The sequence below is a fragment of the Vicugna pacos genome, chromosome 27 (assembly GCF_048564905.1).
Source record: "Vicugna pacos chromosome 27, VicPac4, whole genome shotgun sequence".
NCBI classification, from domain to species: Eukaryota; Metazoa; Chordata; class Mammalia; order Artiodactyla; family Camelidae; genus Vicugna; species Vicugna pacos.
In genome coordinates, this window is record NC_133013.1 from 25,303,083 (window position 1) to 25,315,171 (window position 12,089).

At 40.2% G+C, this 12,089-nt stretch overlaps 2 protein-coding genes across 7 annotated transcripts in view; one reads left to right on the top strand and one right to left on the bottom strand.

Annotated features, from left to right (window-relative positions):
• SCAMP5 (secretory carrier membrane protein 5) overlaps nt 1-12,089 on the bottom strand; it is a 65,707-nt gene that overhangs the window by 47,546 nt on the left and 6,072 nt on the right. For 2 of the 5 annotated variants that reach the window (XM_072951053.1, XM_072951055.1), the window contains exons 2-3: nt 9,521-9,611; nt 3,237-3,401 (exon numbers count right to left, since the gene is read on the bottom strand). The gene's annotated coding sequence lies outside the window, so the exon portion shown is untranslated. Of the gene's footprint in view, nt 1-2,295; nt 2,512-3,236; nt 3,402-9,520; nt 9,612-12,089 lie in introns of those variants that run through there. The other 3 variants (XM_072951059.1, XM_072951054.1, XM_072951056.1) reach the window with 3 other exon arrangements.
• On the top strand, nt 2,540-11,733 carry COX5A (cytochrome c oxidase subunit 5A). Of its 2 annotated transcripts, none has more exons than XM_072951063.1 (5): nt 2,540-2,753; nt 5,930-6,046; nt 7,815-7,936; nt 9,385-9,507; nt 11,567-11,733. In XM_072951063.1, exons 1-4 carry the CDS (start codon nt 2,648-2,650, stop codon nt 9,496-9,498), a joined length of 459 nt encoding a protein of 152 aa, XP_072807164.1. In that variant the 5' UTR covers nt 2,540-2,647; the 3' UTR covers nt 9,499-9,507; nt 11,567-11,733. The 2 variants fall into 2 exon arrangements, 1 of the variants encoding a protein (XP_072807164.1); XR_012064879.1 differs by having other exon boundaries at nt 2,548-2,753; nt 9,385-9,551.

A 12,089-nucleotide genomic window follows, 5' to 3' on the forward strand; every position in this document is an offset into this window, starting at 1 on the left:
TTTTTTTCCCAAGGCATGCTTAACTCTCACCAGAGAAGACAAGAGCTTTTCTTGCATGTGAACTTCCCTCTGCTATAAACTCACATGATGGAACAGTGTCTTTGTCCTCACAGACTCCTCAATAATCCCTCCCCTCTGCACACATCAGAGGAAATGCCTTGTAATGACTCTTCCAGGATGAAGGCTCTGGGCTGCAGCAGGAAGCTGGTAGGCTGAACAGTGACATCCCTGAGGCATCAGAAGTCCAGCTGCTGCTTCTCCAGAGGGACAGCAAAGTATTTTGGGGCAGAAGATGATAGCAAGAGACAAAAGACCCTGATGGCCTTAGGAAAGAGCCAGGATAGCCGGTCTAAAACGATCCAGGAAGGAGCACCTAGTGATGGGGTAGGCTGAATTCAAAGATGGCTCCCAAGATTTATGCTTCCTGGTGTACATGTCTTGTATAATCAGGGCTGAATCTGTGAATCTGATGGGCTGTCATTCCCAAGATTAAGCTACTTACACATTTACTTTGACTTAATCAAAAGAGAGATTACACTTTTATGCCTGACCCAATCAATTGAGACTTTAAAAGAGAGTGAAGTGTCAGAGATACTCTCCTGCTGGTTTGAAGAAATGAGGGGTGGTATTGTGAGAGGGCCTATGGAGGGCCCACGTGGCAAGGCCCTGAGGGTGGCCTCTAGGAGGTGAGAGAGGCTGACAGCAAGAAAAAAATGGGGACTCAGCAAGGAACTGAATTCTGCCAACAATCTGAGGACTCTGAGCTGCAGAGGAGACCACAGACCTGGCTGACATTTTTTTTTAGGAGTGGGGGTAATTAGGTTTTCTATTTATTTATTTATTTATTTTAATGGAGGTACTGGGAATGAAGCCAGGACCTCATGCGTGCTAAGCATGCACTCTACCACTTGAGCTATCCCCCTACCCCCGGCTGACATCTTGATTTCAATCCTGTAAGATCCTGAGTAGAGAACCAGTTATGCTATGAAGGCATAACTAACTTACAGAAACTGAGAAATAATAAATGGGTATTGTTTTAAATTGCTTAGTTTGTGATAAATTGCTATGCAGCAATAGAAAATTAATACAGGTGATGAGGGCTACCTCAAAGTAGCAGGGGGTTCAGAATTCACTGAGAAGCCAGCAAAGACTACCTTCAGGAATGGTGGTGAAGAGAACAATTTCTGGAGTCAGACAAACCTGTGCTCAAATCTAAGCACCACTATTTATTAGCTGTGTGATTCTTGGGCAAATGTCCTTTGAGTCTATTTCTTCATCCATAAAATAGGGATAAATACTTATCTCACAACGTTGTTTTGAGGTTTAAGTGGAATAATGGACAGTTTGTAGCATGCAGTGGCACATAATAAATTATAGTCATAACTGTTTTTGAAAACAACAATACACAACACTCCAGCAGCCAATCTAAGGTACTGTAGGCAAAGTGCAGAGACTGACAGCAGCTCGAGGAGATTTGATGAATACTAATTCAACTCAAAGAGGTGAAAGCTTCCAGGTACCCTTTGGTTAGGTTAGTGGGAGAAGATGAGGATAGGTGTCTTGAAAAAAGCTTTTATCCTTTCCCAGCCAGGTTCATACCCTCTAAAGCCACACTGCTAGGGAGGAAAAAGACAAGGGCTGATACTGACACCCTGGACACAAGGCCTGGAGTGAGGAAGAGGAGCCTGAATGTCCACCTTGTCTTTCCTTAGGGCGACCAGGGATAGAAAATGACAAGAGACTTGTTAACTCTGAGTAGCAATGAGATAATTCAGGCTCGGGAATAGTGGCCCCACTGCCTGGGAGCTCAGTCTGGACGTAGTGAGGCGAGAGTGGATGTTCAGTTTGAAACTTAAACAAAGCAAAACAAAAAGGAAGAAAGAAATAAAGAAACTTAAACAAACCCCTCCTGCGGGAATTGGGGGCGGGCGTTTCGCCACTACCCAAGTGAATCCTGAGATTGAGGATTTGGTGAGAAGAGTCTCAGAATCTAATTTCTGAGTCTGTTTCCTTCTCTGTAAAATCAAATACTTGGACTCATATTTTAATGCTTGCGAATTTGTGATATAAGAATAGTGACTAATAAGGTCCTTTGTCTGTTCGGAGGGTAATTAGGCTTATTTTTTTAATGGCGGTACTGGGGATTGAACCCATGGCCTCGCGCATGCTAAGCACTCTACCACTAAATTATCCCCTCGCCCCCATAAAGTCCTTTCTATGTAAGCAGTTGTTTTGTCCCACTCGTTCTCTTATTTTAGGTTCAAACTGGGGGGTAAGCAAAGAAGGTATTTTTACTATAATTTGCTGTTGTCATTGTTATCGTCCCCATGCTGAGGTGCTGGAGTCGCCTCCCAAGCCGGATACTGGCCACAAACGGCCGCTCACCTTCCTTCCATCCTCGCTCCACGATGGCTGCTGCGCTCCGCCGGAACAGACCCGGCACAGCGCGGCGCCGAAATTGTTTGTCCTGGGCGCGCCGCCGTAGCCCGCCCGCAGCCGCGCGGCGCCCCCTTCCGCAGTGGGCGGGCCCTCACGCTCCGCCCGCCGTGCGTCGGTGCGTGAGTCCGGCCCCCACGAGCTCCGGAGCGGCCCGTGAGCTCACACCCGGCTTCTTCTCAGCCTTAACCTGCGCGCTGCCATCGCCGTCATGCTAGGCGCCGCTATCCGCCGCTGCTCAGTAGCAGCAGCCGCAGTCGCCCGGACCAGCCCTCGAGGCCTTCTGCACCCCACTCCGGCCCCCGGCCCCGCCGCCGGTAAGGCCCCCGCCTGCCACTGTCCGCGCCCGCGTGTCCTTGCGGTGACCTGGGCCCCCGCCGCCACGCGAGGGCAGGCTTGCCAAGAGGCCTAGCCCCTGCCCTGCGGGCCGGCGGCCGAACCTGGTGACCGCTGGCCGTTCTGCCCGCCGCCTCGAGTTGTGGAGGACTCGAAGGCGTGCGCCCGGCGCCTCCGTCGGCGCGACTTCCTGGTGCGGGCACCGCGGACCGGTCAAGCGTGGACCTGCTGTGGGCGCCGAGGAGGGGCGCAGCGCCCCTCCCGCGCCCACCGGACCCCTTCGGTGCTCGGGCCGTGACCGTGCCCCGGCGTTGACCCCGCGGCCACCTGACTGGGAGTGGCCGCCGCCGTCCCGCAGCGTTTCGGCGAAGGTGACATTGAGCTCAGGGTAGGGCCAGGGATGGCCCATCTGGGGACCCCGGCACCGCCGCCCCCAGCGTCTTCCGAGAACACATTATGCTTACATGTGCGACACAGCGTACTCTTTTTTTCAGGCATTTCTCGGTTAGCATTTTGTCTGTCGCTTTTCCAGACCGTTCTGTTATTTTTAGAGACTGCTGTGCCACGTTCTATTTCTTCCGTATTTCCGATAGATCGACGTGTGGTTGTTTCCTGAGGTCTGGAAGAACCTGAATATTGATAGGTCTTATAAGAATATTACTGAATATTCGAAAAGTGGGTGCCACAGACCCAGGAATTCTGGATTCTACAAATATGGGGGAGCTTTACTTTTTGCTCCTGGTTAGAAGCTTGACTGCTGGAGTATGAGATGTTCTGCTGATTCCTGTGTTTTATTTTTGCCTTCCCCTTATATGTGTTCCGGGAGGCTTTGTGTCCAGCACTGAACTTTTAATTACTGTAACTGAACTTTGATCTTGGTCCATGACTGTATGCTACATTATGAAATTTGGCCCATAAGCATGCATATTTAAACATACTAACTCAAACTCAACTAATAAGGTTGTTCTCTTGACTGTTTTGAGTATTTTAACTAGACACTTCAGAACCTATTACGTTTTGCTTCAGTTTTTTCATGTAGATACTTTTTAGGGGGGCTTCTTATGACCTCTTCAAAAGAATTGCTACATTTTGTGGCAGGTTGGGGAAATGGCACAGGTTTTTGGCGAACTGTAGATTAAGGGAATTCTTTTCTTAGTAAGTTTGGGCGTAGTGGTTTATCTCAGGCATTCCAGTCACCCTCCCGAGTATAATTCATAAACAAAAAGCTTTATTTTAGGTGTTGTCCCATAGACCTAAATATTGCCACAAGGAGGCAGTATTGGCTACATTTATGTCAGCCACTTTCTGTGTGACCTTGGACATGTTAGTTAAACCTTAGGACTCCGTTACCTCATTTCTAAAATCGGGATAATATTTAGTACTTGTGTGTTAAATGAGGTAATATAACTCTTAGCACCTTTCCTGGTACAAATGCTTAATGCATATTTGTTTATGTAAATGTATTACATTTTTACATAATATAGGTAAGGTTTTTCCTTTTCTTTTTCCTTTCTTTTTGAGTGGGGGACGGGGAATACAGTTTGTAACTTGGGGCTCCCAGAAGGAAGGTGAACAAATCATTGAAGGTGATCCACTGATCTTGACTAGGATTGGCAGTTGCTGGTCATATCTTTCATAGTTAGCAGACAAAACAAAGCTACAGTCATCCACTGAAACACTTTTCTGGGTAGTAGGAAAGGTGCACTTAATTTCCTCTGGGGAAGAAATGAAACACTTCATTTTTCTTGGGTAAATATTTAGAAGTAGAATTACTGGGTAGTATTGTAGGTGTGTATTTAATTTGATAAGAAACTGCTAAACAGTTTATATGTGCACTTGACATATTCAGCCACAGATAATTTTAGTTTTTGAAAAAAGTAGTTTTCAGATTTTAATAACAGTGGGCTACGGTGTTGTTTTTGTTTTTGATATGTTAAGCCTTTAAAAATAACTAGAAATTATATGAAGTTTGTCTAATTCATGTAACAGGAAATGCATTTGAAGAATGTTTTATTTCCATAAATTATGATTTCCATAAGTAGAAGATCAATTAGGACATTTTTAGGTAAGGATTAATTTAAAGCTACCATTCACTGAGTATCTACCTACAAGGTACTAAGCCCTGGGCAAAGTGTTACCTCGCTTTCATTTTTCATCATCATAATCTGCTTAACTACGGTATGCCCATTTTACAAATAAGGAAAATAAAACTTGAGTTAATTTTACCAAGGTCAAACAGTGGGAGAGTGAAGAGCCTAGAAGTATCTGACCACTAGGCTCTGCTGCCTCCTATAGTCTAAAGATAAAAATTCCTTCTCCATCCCCCTGCTGCATACAGAGGCTGCTTAGAAAGAATCCAGATTTCTTAACTCCCAATTCACTGTCCGTTTGACAGGAAAATGGAAAAGCTTTTCCTGTGCAAAGGGTATATTGACAGAGAGCAGAATGCTAAGTATGTACTCTTTTCTTGACAGTGTTATATTTTAAAAATCTCACTTCTTAGAGATCTAATAAAACAGTGTTTTTTTTCCATTGGGTGTAAGGCAGAGTGTACTTTTGAATCAGAATTTTCGAGGAGGAGGCTGTAGTTTGATAATACAATATTTAAATTACCATTGCTTTGTTAGGATGTATAATTTATTTTGGAACATAATTTAATGGGGAGCATAGGATTTTTTTTTAATTTATCAAGAAAAGTATATTTTATAAATTTGCTTAAGAACTAGAATGGACATTATTTTAAATTAGGAGTTAATACTCTGCTTATCATAAAAATAACTGTATAAAGAGAATTTTTTCTTCCAAAGATAACTACATTTAATAATTTCATGCTAGCATTACACATTAGGGGGGAAAAGCATAAGCATACATCTATAGCTTTTTATTCTACTTGCTTTTCTGTGCTTAATTTTTAAGATATTTTTTCATATCAACACATCAGGTTTGTTTTATTTGACCTGCTGAATAATTTTCCTACCATGACATATATAGTTGATTCAAGACTTAATGCATTGAGTGTATTTAATACCACTGAACTATACATTTTTAAATGATTAAGATAGTAAATTTTATGTGTGTTTTAACACACACACAAAAAGAAAAAACAAAAAATGTACTACTTCTGTACATTGAAGTTATTGCTCTTTCTCTGCTGTAGCTATCCAGTCAGCTCGCTGCTACTCCCATGGGTCACATGAGACAGATGAGGAGTTTGATGCTCGCTGGGTGACGTACTTCAATAAGCCAGATATTGATGCTTGGGAATTGCGTAAAGGTAACTGGAACATAGGCATATTTGTCTGTTTGGGTATAGAATTATGAACTGCTATGTAGTCTTCCACTACTTTGTTGAAGGTAACTATAGTTAACCCTTGAAAAACTCGAGGGTTAGGGGTACCAGCACCCACTCTCATATGGAAAATTCACATATAGCATTACAGCTGGCCCTCCTTGTTTGCAGTTCTGCATCCAAGGTTTCCTGTCTGCAGATTCAGCCAACTTCAGTTGGTGTAGTACTGTAGAATTTATGAAAAAAGTTCATGTATAAGTGGACCTGCAAGGAGGTGGGGGTGTAGCTCGGTGGTAGAGTGCAGTGCTTAGCATGCATGAGGTGCTGGGTTCTATCCCCAGTACCTCCATTTATATAAAAGATAAAAAAAGTTTAAAAGTAGACCTGCACAGTTCAAACTCATATTGTTCAAGGGCCAACTATATTTTGAAAATATGCATCATTTAAACTGAGTATTGTCATGCAACTTGCAGTTAGGAAAGTTTATAGCTTCCATAGTGAGTGTTTCCTATAAAGCAGGGAGGCACAGTTGACATTTGGGGCCAGTCAGTTCTTTGTTGCAAGGGCTGTCCTTTGCATTGTAGGATATTTAGCAGCATCCTTGGCTTCTACCCAGTAGATGCCAACACTCCTGTACCCCCAAGTTATGACCAAAAAGTGTCCCCTAGGGGACAGAAATCACCCCTGATTGAAAACCACTTCTGTAATGATAGGTCACAGTGAGAGTTAACACTTCGATACATTTTAGATAATTAGCACAAGTAGTCATTGGTTCTCTTCCCCTCTTGGTAATAGTTTAGGATTTTTGTTATTTTTATTCTCAGTTATGATTTTTCTTGCCCTGAATAAGTGTCCAGTCTAAGTAAGCTAGAACTTGTTTTTTTTCTAATTTGAAGATGGCACATTTAACATGAGTTAAGTAGCATTAATGATAACTAGGCTAATAGACTATTAGGTAGCTAATTTTAATTGTAGGCACTTTATCTCAGACCAGGACTTCAGTCTCTATGACTATATTCTAGCATTGTAGTCACTGGTGTCCTTTGTTTAAATATTTTAAAATAAAAGCAGGAAACTTAAATGCTTTATACTTCCCTGTAGGAATGTAATGACTCCATTTTGCTGCAACTAGGGAAATTCTTGTTGGATAATCTTGAGTAGAAGTAATGAAAAGAACAGCAATTCTGCATTCCTATTAAAAGAATCTTAAATTTCATGGTGTGTCATTTTGTGCAGAGCTGAAAGTAATCATGCCCATTTTCTGGTTTAATGTTTATTACCGTGCACTAATGGTTCTCTATATCTCCTTAGTGTCCTCATTTGGGCTTCATTAACTCTCCTTAAGCATTTCTCTGGTCATTTTTAGATTATTTTCCAATTAAATCTACTCGAAAGCAACCAAAGTACATACATTGTACCAAGAGTTAAAGATATGAGTTGAAAATGACGCTCTCATTTGAAAAGAAGCCAGCTAATTATGAAAATAGTGTTTAAGAAAACTTTTGGGGTTTTTTTTCCCCTTCAATCTGCATGCTACTGCATAATTCTTTTAATTAATTCACTGTGGAAGATCCACTATGATCTTATCATCTAGAATTTGTGAAAGGTAGATTCTCCCATTTTAGAGATAAGAGAATAGAGGCCCAAACAGACAAGATCACATGTCTATGGTTCAATAAAAATATAGATAACTAAATTATAGTTTAAGTGAGGATATTCCAGGTTGATATGACTACTCTTTTTAATTTGACAGGGATGAACACGCTCGTTGGCTATGATCTGGTTCCAGAACCCAAAATCATTGATGCTGCTTTGCGGGCATGCAGACGCTTAAATGACTTTGCTAGTGCAGTTCGCATCCTAGAGGTTGTTAAGGTCAGTGAAATAACAATGCTAGTGTTGTTCTGAAAGTAGCTGGGCTATTGATTAGGTATTAGCCTATTCCGTTATTTTGAATTTCTTAAAATACCTAAAATTAGTTCTTATATAGCTAGAAGGAATGTACATTGCAGTTACAGTCTTTGGAGGATGGTTTGGTTGAATTTATTCAGGGACTTAAAAATTGTGCTTAATACCCATTTGTTCAGCAGTTCCATTTGAGAATTTATCTTAAGGAAATAATTAAGAACATAAAAGTTTAACTACAATTTATCGTAGTGCTATTTGTGATAGAAAATTAAAAGTTCCTAGTGGTTTCTTAAGATGGGACTTCCCAGAAGAGGTTGTTACACATCTGTTAACGTAGAAATGTGTTTAACGTGAAACATATTCATAGTATAATAACTGAAGAAAATGATGAAATAATTTTTGTGGTATGACCCCATTTTATTAAAAAGTATAGAGAGAGTGATAAAAATGTAGGAGGGTATATGTTTATTCTCCTCCCTTTTATTTGATTATAGTTTCTGATTTTTCTATAATGAACAAATTAATGCACTGAATTTTAAACAAGGATTTTTTAATTTAAAAAATACAATTAAGGAGACCTAGAATTCGTTAAAAACAGAAGAATACCACCTTGGCACTGTCTTAGTCCATTTGACTTTTTAATATTTGTCCCTGAGGAATTTTGAGACAATATACATGTGATTATATGTTACAGTGAGTATTCATCAAAACTCTCGTCTTAGAAATAAGTATTATCTACGTGTATCTCTCTCTGAGAAGACATTATGGTCTGTAAGAAAGAAATTCAAGGTCTGTAAGAGGGAAAGCGTGATGCTCCTTTATCTAAAATGAGTAAGGTAATTAAGGGTTCTGTAGGCTGTCAATCCATTCAGCGCCAATAGTTAATTCAGTTAGGGTCTCAAATTGAGGCAAATTTAAAAACTTTATCCTTTGTTAACTTAATTATTCCTGTTGCCTGCTAGGCACGTTTAATTGCCTTCGCAAAATTCTGTCATCACTGCCTTCTTTTCCAGTAACTCAAGGCCTTAAAATGTTTTTACCCTCTGGATTTAGTCTAATTGTCTTGGTCTCAAGGTGTTTTAAAAACCTACCTTGAATGGTGCCTACATAAGTTGCTCTCTTTTTTGAACGGTACGTTAGATTAAAAGTAGGTGGCTTTTGGGGGGAGCATATAGCTCAAGTGGTAGAGCTCATGCTTAGCATGCTGGAGGTCCTGGGTTCAATCCCCAGTACCTCTTCAAAATATAAATAAATGAATAAATCGAATTACCTCCCCCTCATAAAAATAAAAGTGGATGACTTTTTTTTCCTCTGCCACTAGCCTCTACATATGATTAAAAGTATTTTCAAGTTCATTTTGTTAATAGAGAACAGCTTTTCAGAGAGCTAAATGTGAATATTTTCTTTGCCGTCAGGACAAAGCAGGACCTCATAAGGAAATCTACCCCTATGTCATCCAGGAACTTAGACCAACTTTAAATGAACTGGGAATCTCCACTCCAGAGGAACTGGGTCTTGACAAAGTGTAAAGCCCGTGGGTAAGCTACCTACCTGAATAAGGCTGGAAAGAATCCAGGGAGGGGTGAGTTGAGTGACATCTGCGTATTCTCAGAGTAAGATCTTTTCATGGCCTCGTTAGAGCCTGTGAGCATAAAGATTTAGAGAGTAGTGATGATTAATTTAAAGTGTTAGAATTGTTATTTCTAGTCGTTAAAATTGTTCTTACTGGTGTAAAAGCAAGTAAAAGCCTCCTTTAAAATCTGTGTAATATATTTCAAGCATAGAAGATAAATGTCACTACGCCCAGATTTTCAGATTTTATTTTTGCCATGTTTGCTTTAGTTTTATTTTCCCCACCCAAAAAATGACTGGTTTCATGTAGAGTTGAAGCCCTCTCTGTACTGTTCCTTAATTCCAGCCCTTTAACCTCTCTCTAACTAAAGGCAATCTACTGCTTACAAGGTGTTCATCCTGCATGCTTTTATACATGTTTATTTTTAATAGCAGGGTTTTATTAATTTGGTGCTTTTGTTTTTATGTGTCCAAGTTGGAATTTAATAATTAAGTAAATATTCACTAATAATAAAAACTATTTGATATTTTGTTCTCTATGGAAAGACAGAGTGGGTAATAAAATCAGCCACATGATTGCCTGGGTGGTGAGCAGTATGCAGAAAATCCTTTGTAAAACAGACAATATATAAGCAATAACTCATTTATTTTATTTAACAAACATTAACTCATTTAATCCTCATAGACAGTCCTGTGAGGTAGTTATTATTATTATTATTATTATTATTATTATTATTAGAATTATTCCTATTTTACTATTTTACTGATGAGGAAACTGAGACACCTTATCCAAGGTCATACAACTAGTAGAGGAACCAACATTTAAACCCAGGCAGTCTGGCTCCAGAGTCCATTGCTCTTACTATGCCATTCATCCTGTGTAGGCATTGTGGCGCTGAGGATTTACTAGGACCATACTCTTATTTCCCAGAGGTAAATAATGAGGCTTAAATAGAGCATTCACTTCCTAAGAGTAAGAGGAAGTTTATTTTTAGAAGGTGGAACTTAGCAGGGGAGGGTGTAGCTCAGTGGCAGAGTGCATACTTAGCATGCACAAAGGTCCTGGGTTCAATCCCAGTACCTCCGTGTAAGTAAGTAGGTAAACAAACAAATAAATAAATAAACCTAATTACCACCACCACCACCACCACCACCACCACCACCACCTCCCCAATAAAAGAAAGAAAAAAACCCTAAAAGGTGGAACTTACAAAGGTTTCAGTAAAAGTGGACCTAGGGGGAAGGGTATAGCTCAAGTGGTAGAGCACATGCTTAGCATGCAGGAGGTCCTGGGTTCAATTCCCAGTACCTCCTCTATAAATAAACAAACAAACAAACAAACAAACCTAATTCCCACCCCTGCCCCCCCACCAAAAAAAAAAGTGGACCCAAAATTATTTAAGAAGCTAATATCACATCCCTCACAGGATAGAGAACCAATAAGCCCGGTTAGGACATCATTAGTGAATATCTAGCAAAGCACTTATTTAAAAATCTTAGAACTCAAAGAATCCTTACATTCAGCCTTCCTACCAACAAAATGAGCAGAAAATGACCGAGGTTTCGTTATCCACTTTGAGATCTTTTTTTTGCAGCTTGCTTTGGAGCAGAAGTCTTAATTTTATCTTTGTCCACCCCCGTACCACCACCACCACCTCCTCCTCCCTGAAGTGAGATACCTCATCTTTGTAATACATGGAGAGGCTTCCATTTATCAAGTATTACTCCAAGGAGTCCAGAAGATCTTTGTTATATAGGATGTATTCTAGCTACAGTAACACTGTTTCTTTTACTTAAATTTTTTTAAAACAGCAACTCCCCAACACTTTTCTCATTGTAAAAGATCATTCCAGTAAGTACCAGGTATATAACGGCAAAAGAGCCAGCGAGTCCATGGTGAGTTGACTGTAGTCAGGATTAAGTAAGAGTACAGGCAGTGATTTCCTTGGGTTGTTGCTGCAAAGGTTATTTTTAGTAACTTTTAAAAAATTTTTCTTAGCTAATTCTTCATGTTTTCTCTTACAGGTGGGCTTTCCAAGGATTTATTGATAATGCTACTTGATTGTAAACAATCACCTGGAAATACTGATGATAACATATTACCTTATTTGAACAAGTTTTCCTTTGTTGAGTACCAAACCTTGTAAAGGTAACTTGGACTTTAATAAAAGGGAAATGAGTTTGAACTGAAATTAGGTATTGTTTCATATGTTTGCATTGAAAAACAAAAAAACTCAACGTCTAGGATTTACAAGGGCAGAACTATGTTGATGTTCATCCCTGGGGGAAGCAACATGAAGAGAATCTGGAGGAAAAACAGAGCAGTGCTGACTGGGACGCTACACTACATGGAAGGAGAGGGAAGGAGCGGGCCCAGAGAGTGATCAAACCTGAGAACCATGGTCTACTAACTACACAGTAAATAAACGTATGTGGCTATTTTAGTTTATTTCACATTACTACTTCATTTGAAAAAAGGGAAGAGGGCTTTTTTGGTAGGGAATCAACCTTTTATAAAAGGTCATCTGTATTAAACCTTACCAAAACT

Excerpts from the sequence above, each read along its gene's own strand:
- COX5A (XM_072951063.1), top strand. The coding sequence starts at position 2,648 with ATGCTAGGCGCCGCTATCCGCCGCTGCTCAGTAGCAGCAGCCGCAGTC. Across the intron at positions 2,754-5,929 it reads GGCCCCCGGCCCCGCCGCCG|CTATCCAGTCAGCTCGCTGC; the intron begins GTAAGGCCCCCG and ends TCTCTGCTGTAG. Across the intron at positions 7,937-9,384 it reads GCATCCTAGAGGTTGTTAAG|GACAAAGCAGGACCTCATAA; the intron begins GTCAGTGAAATA and ends CTTTGCCGTCAG.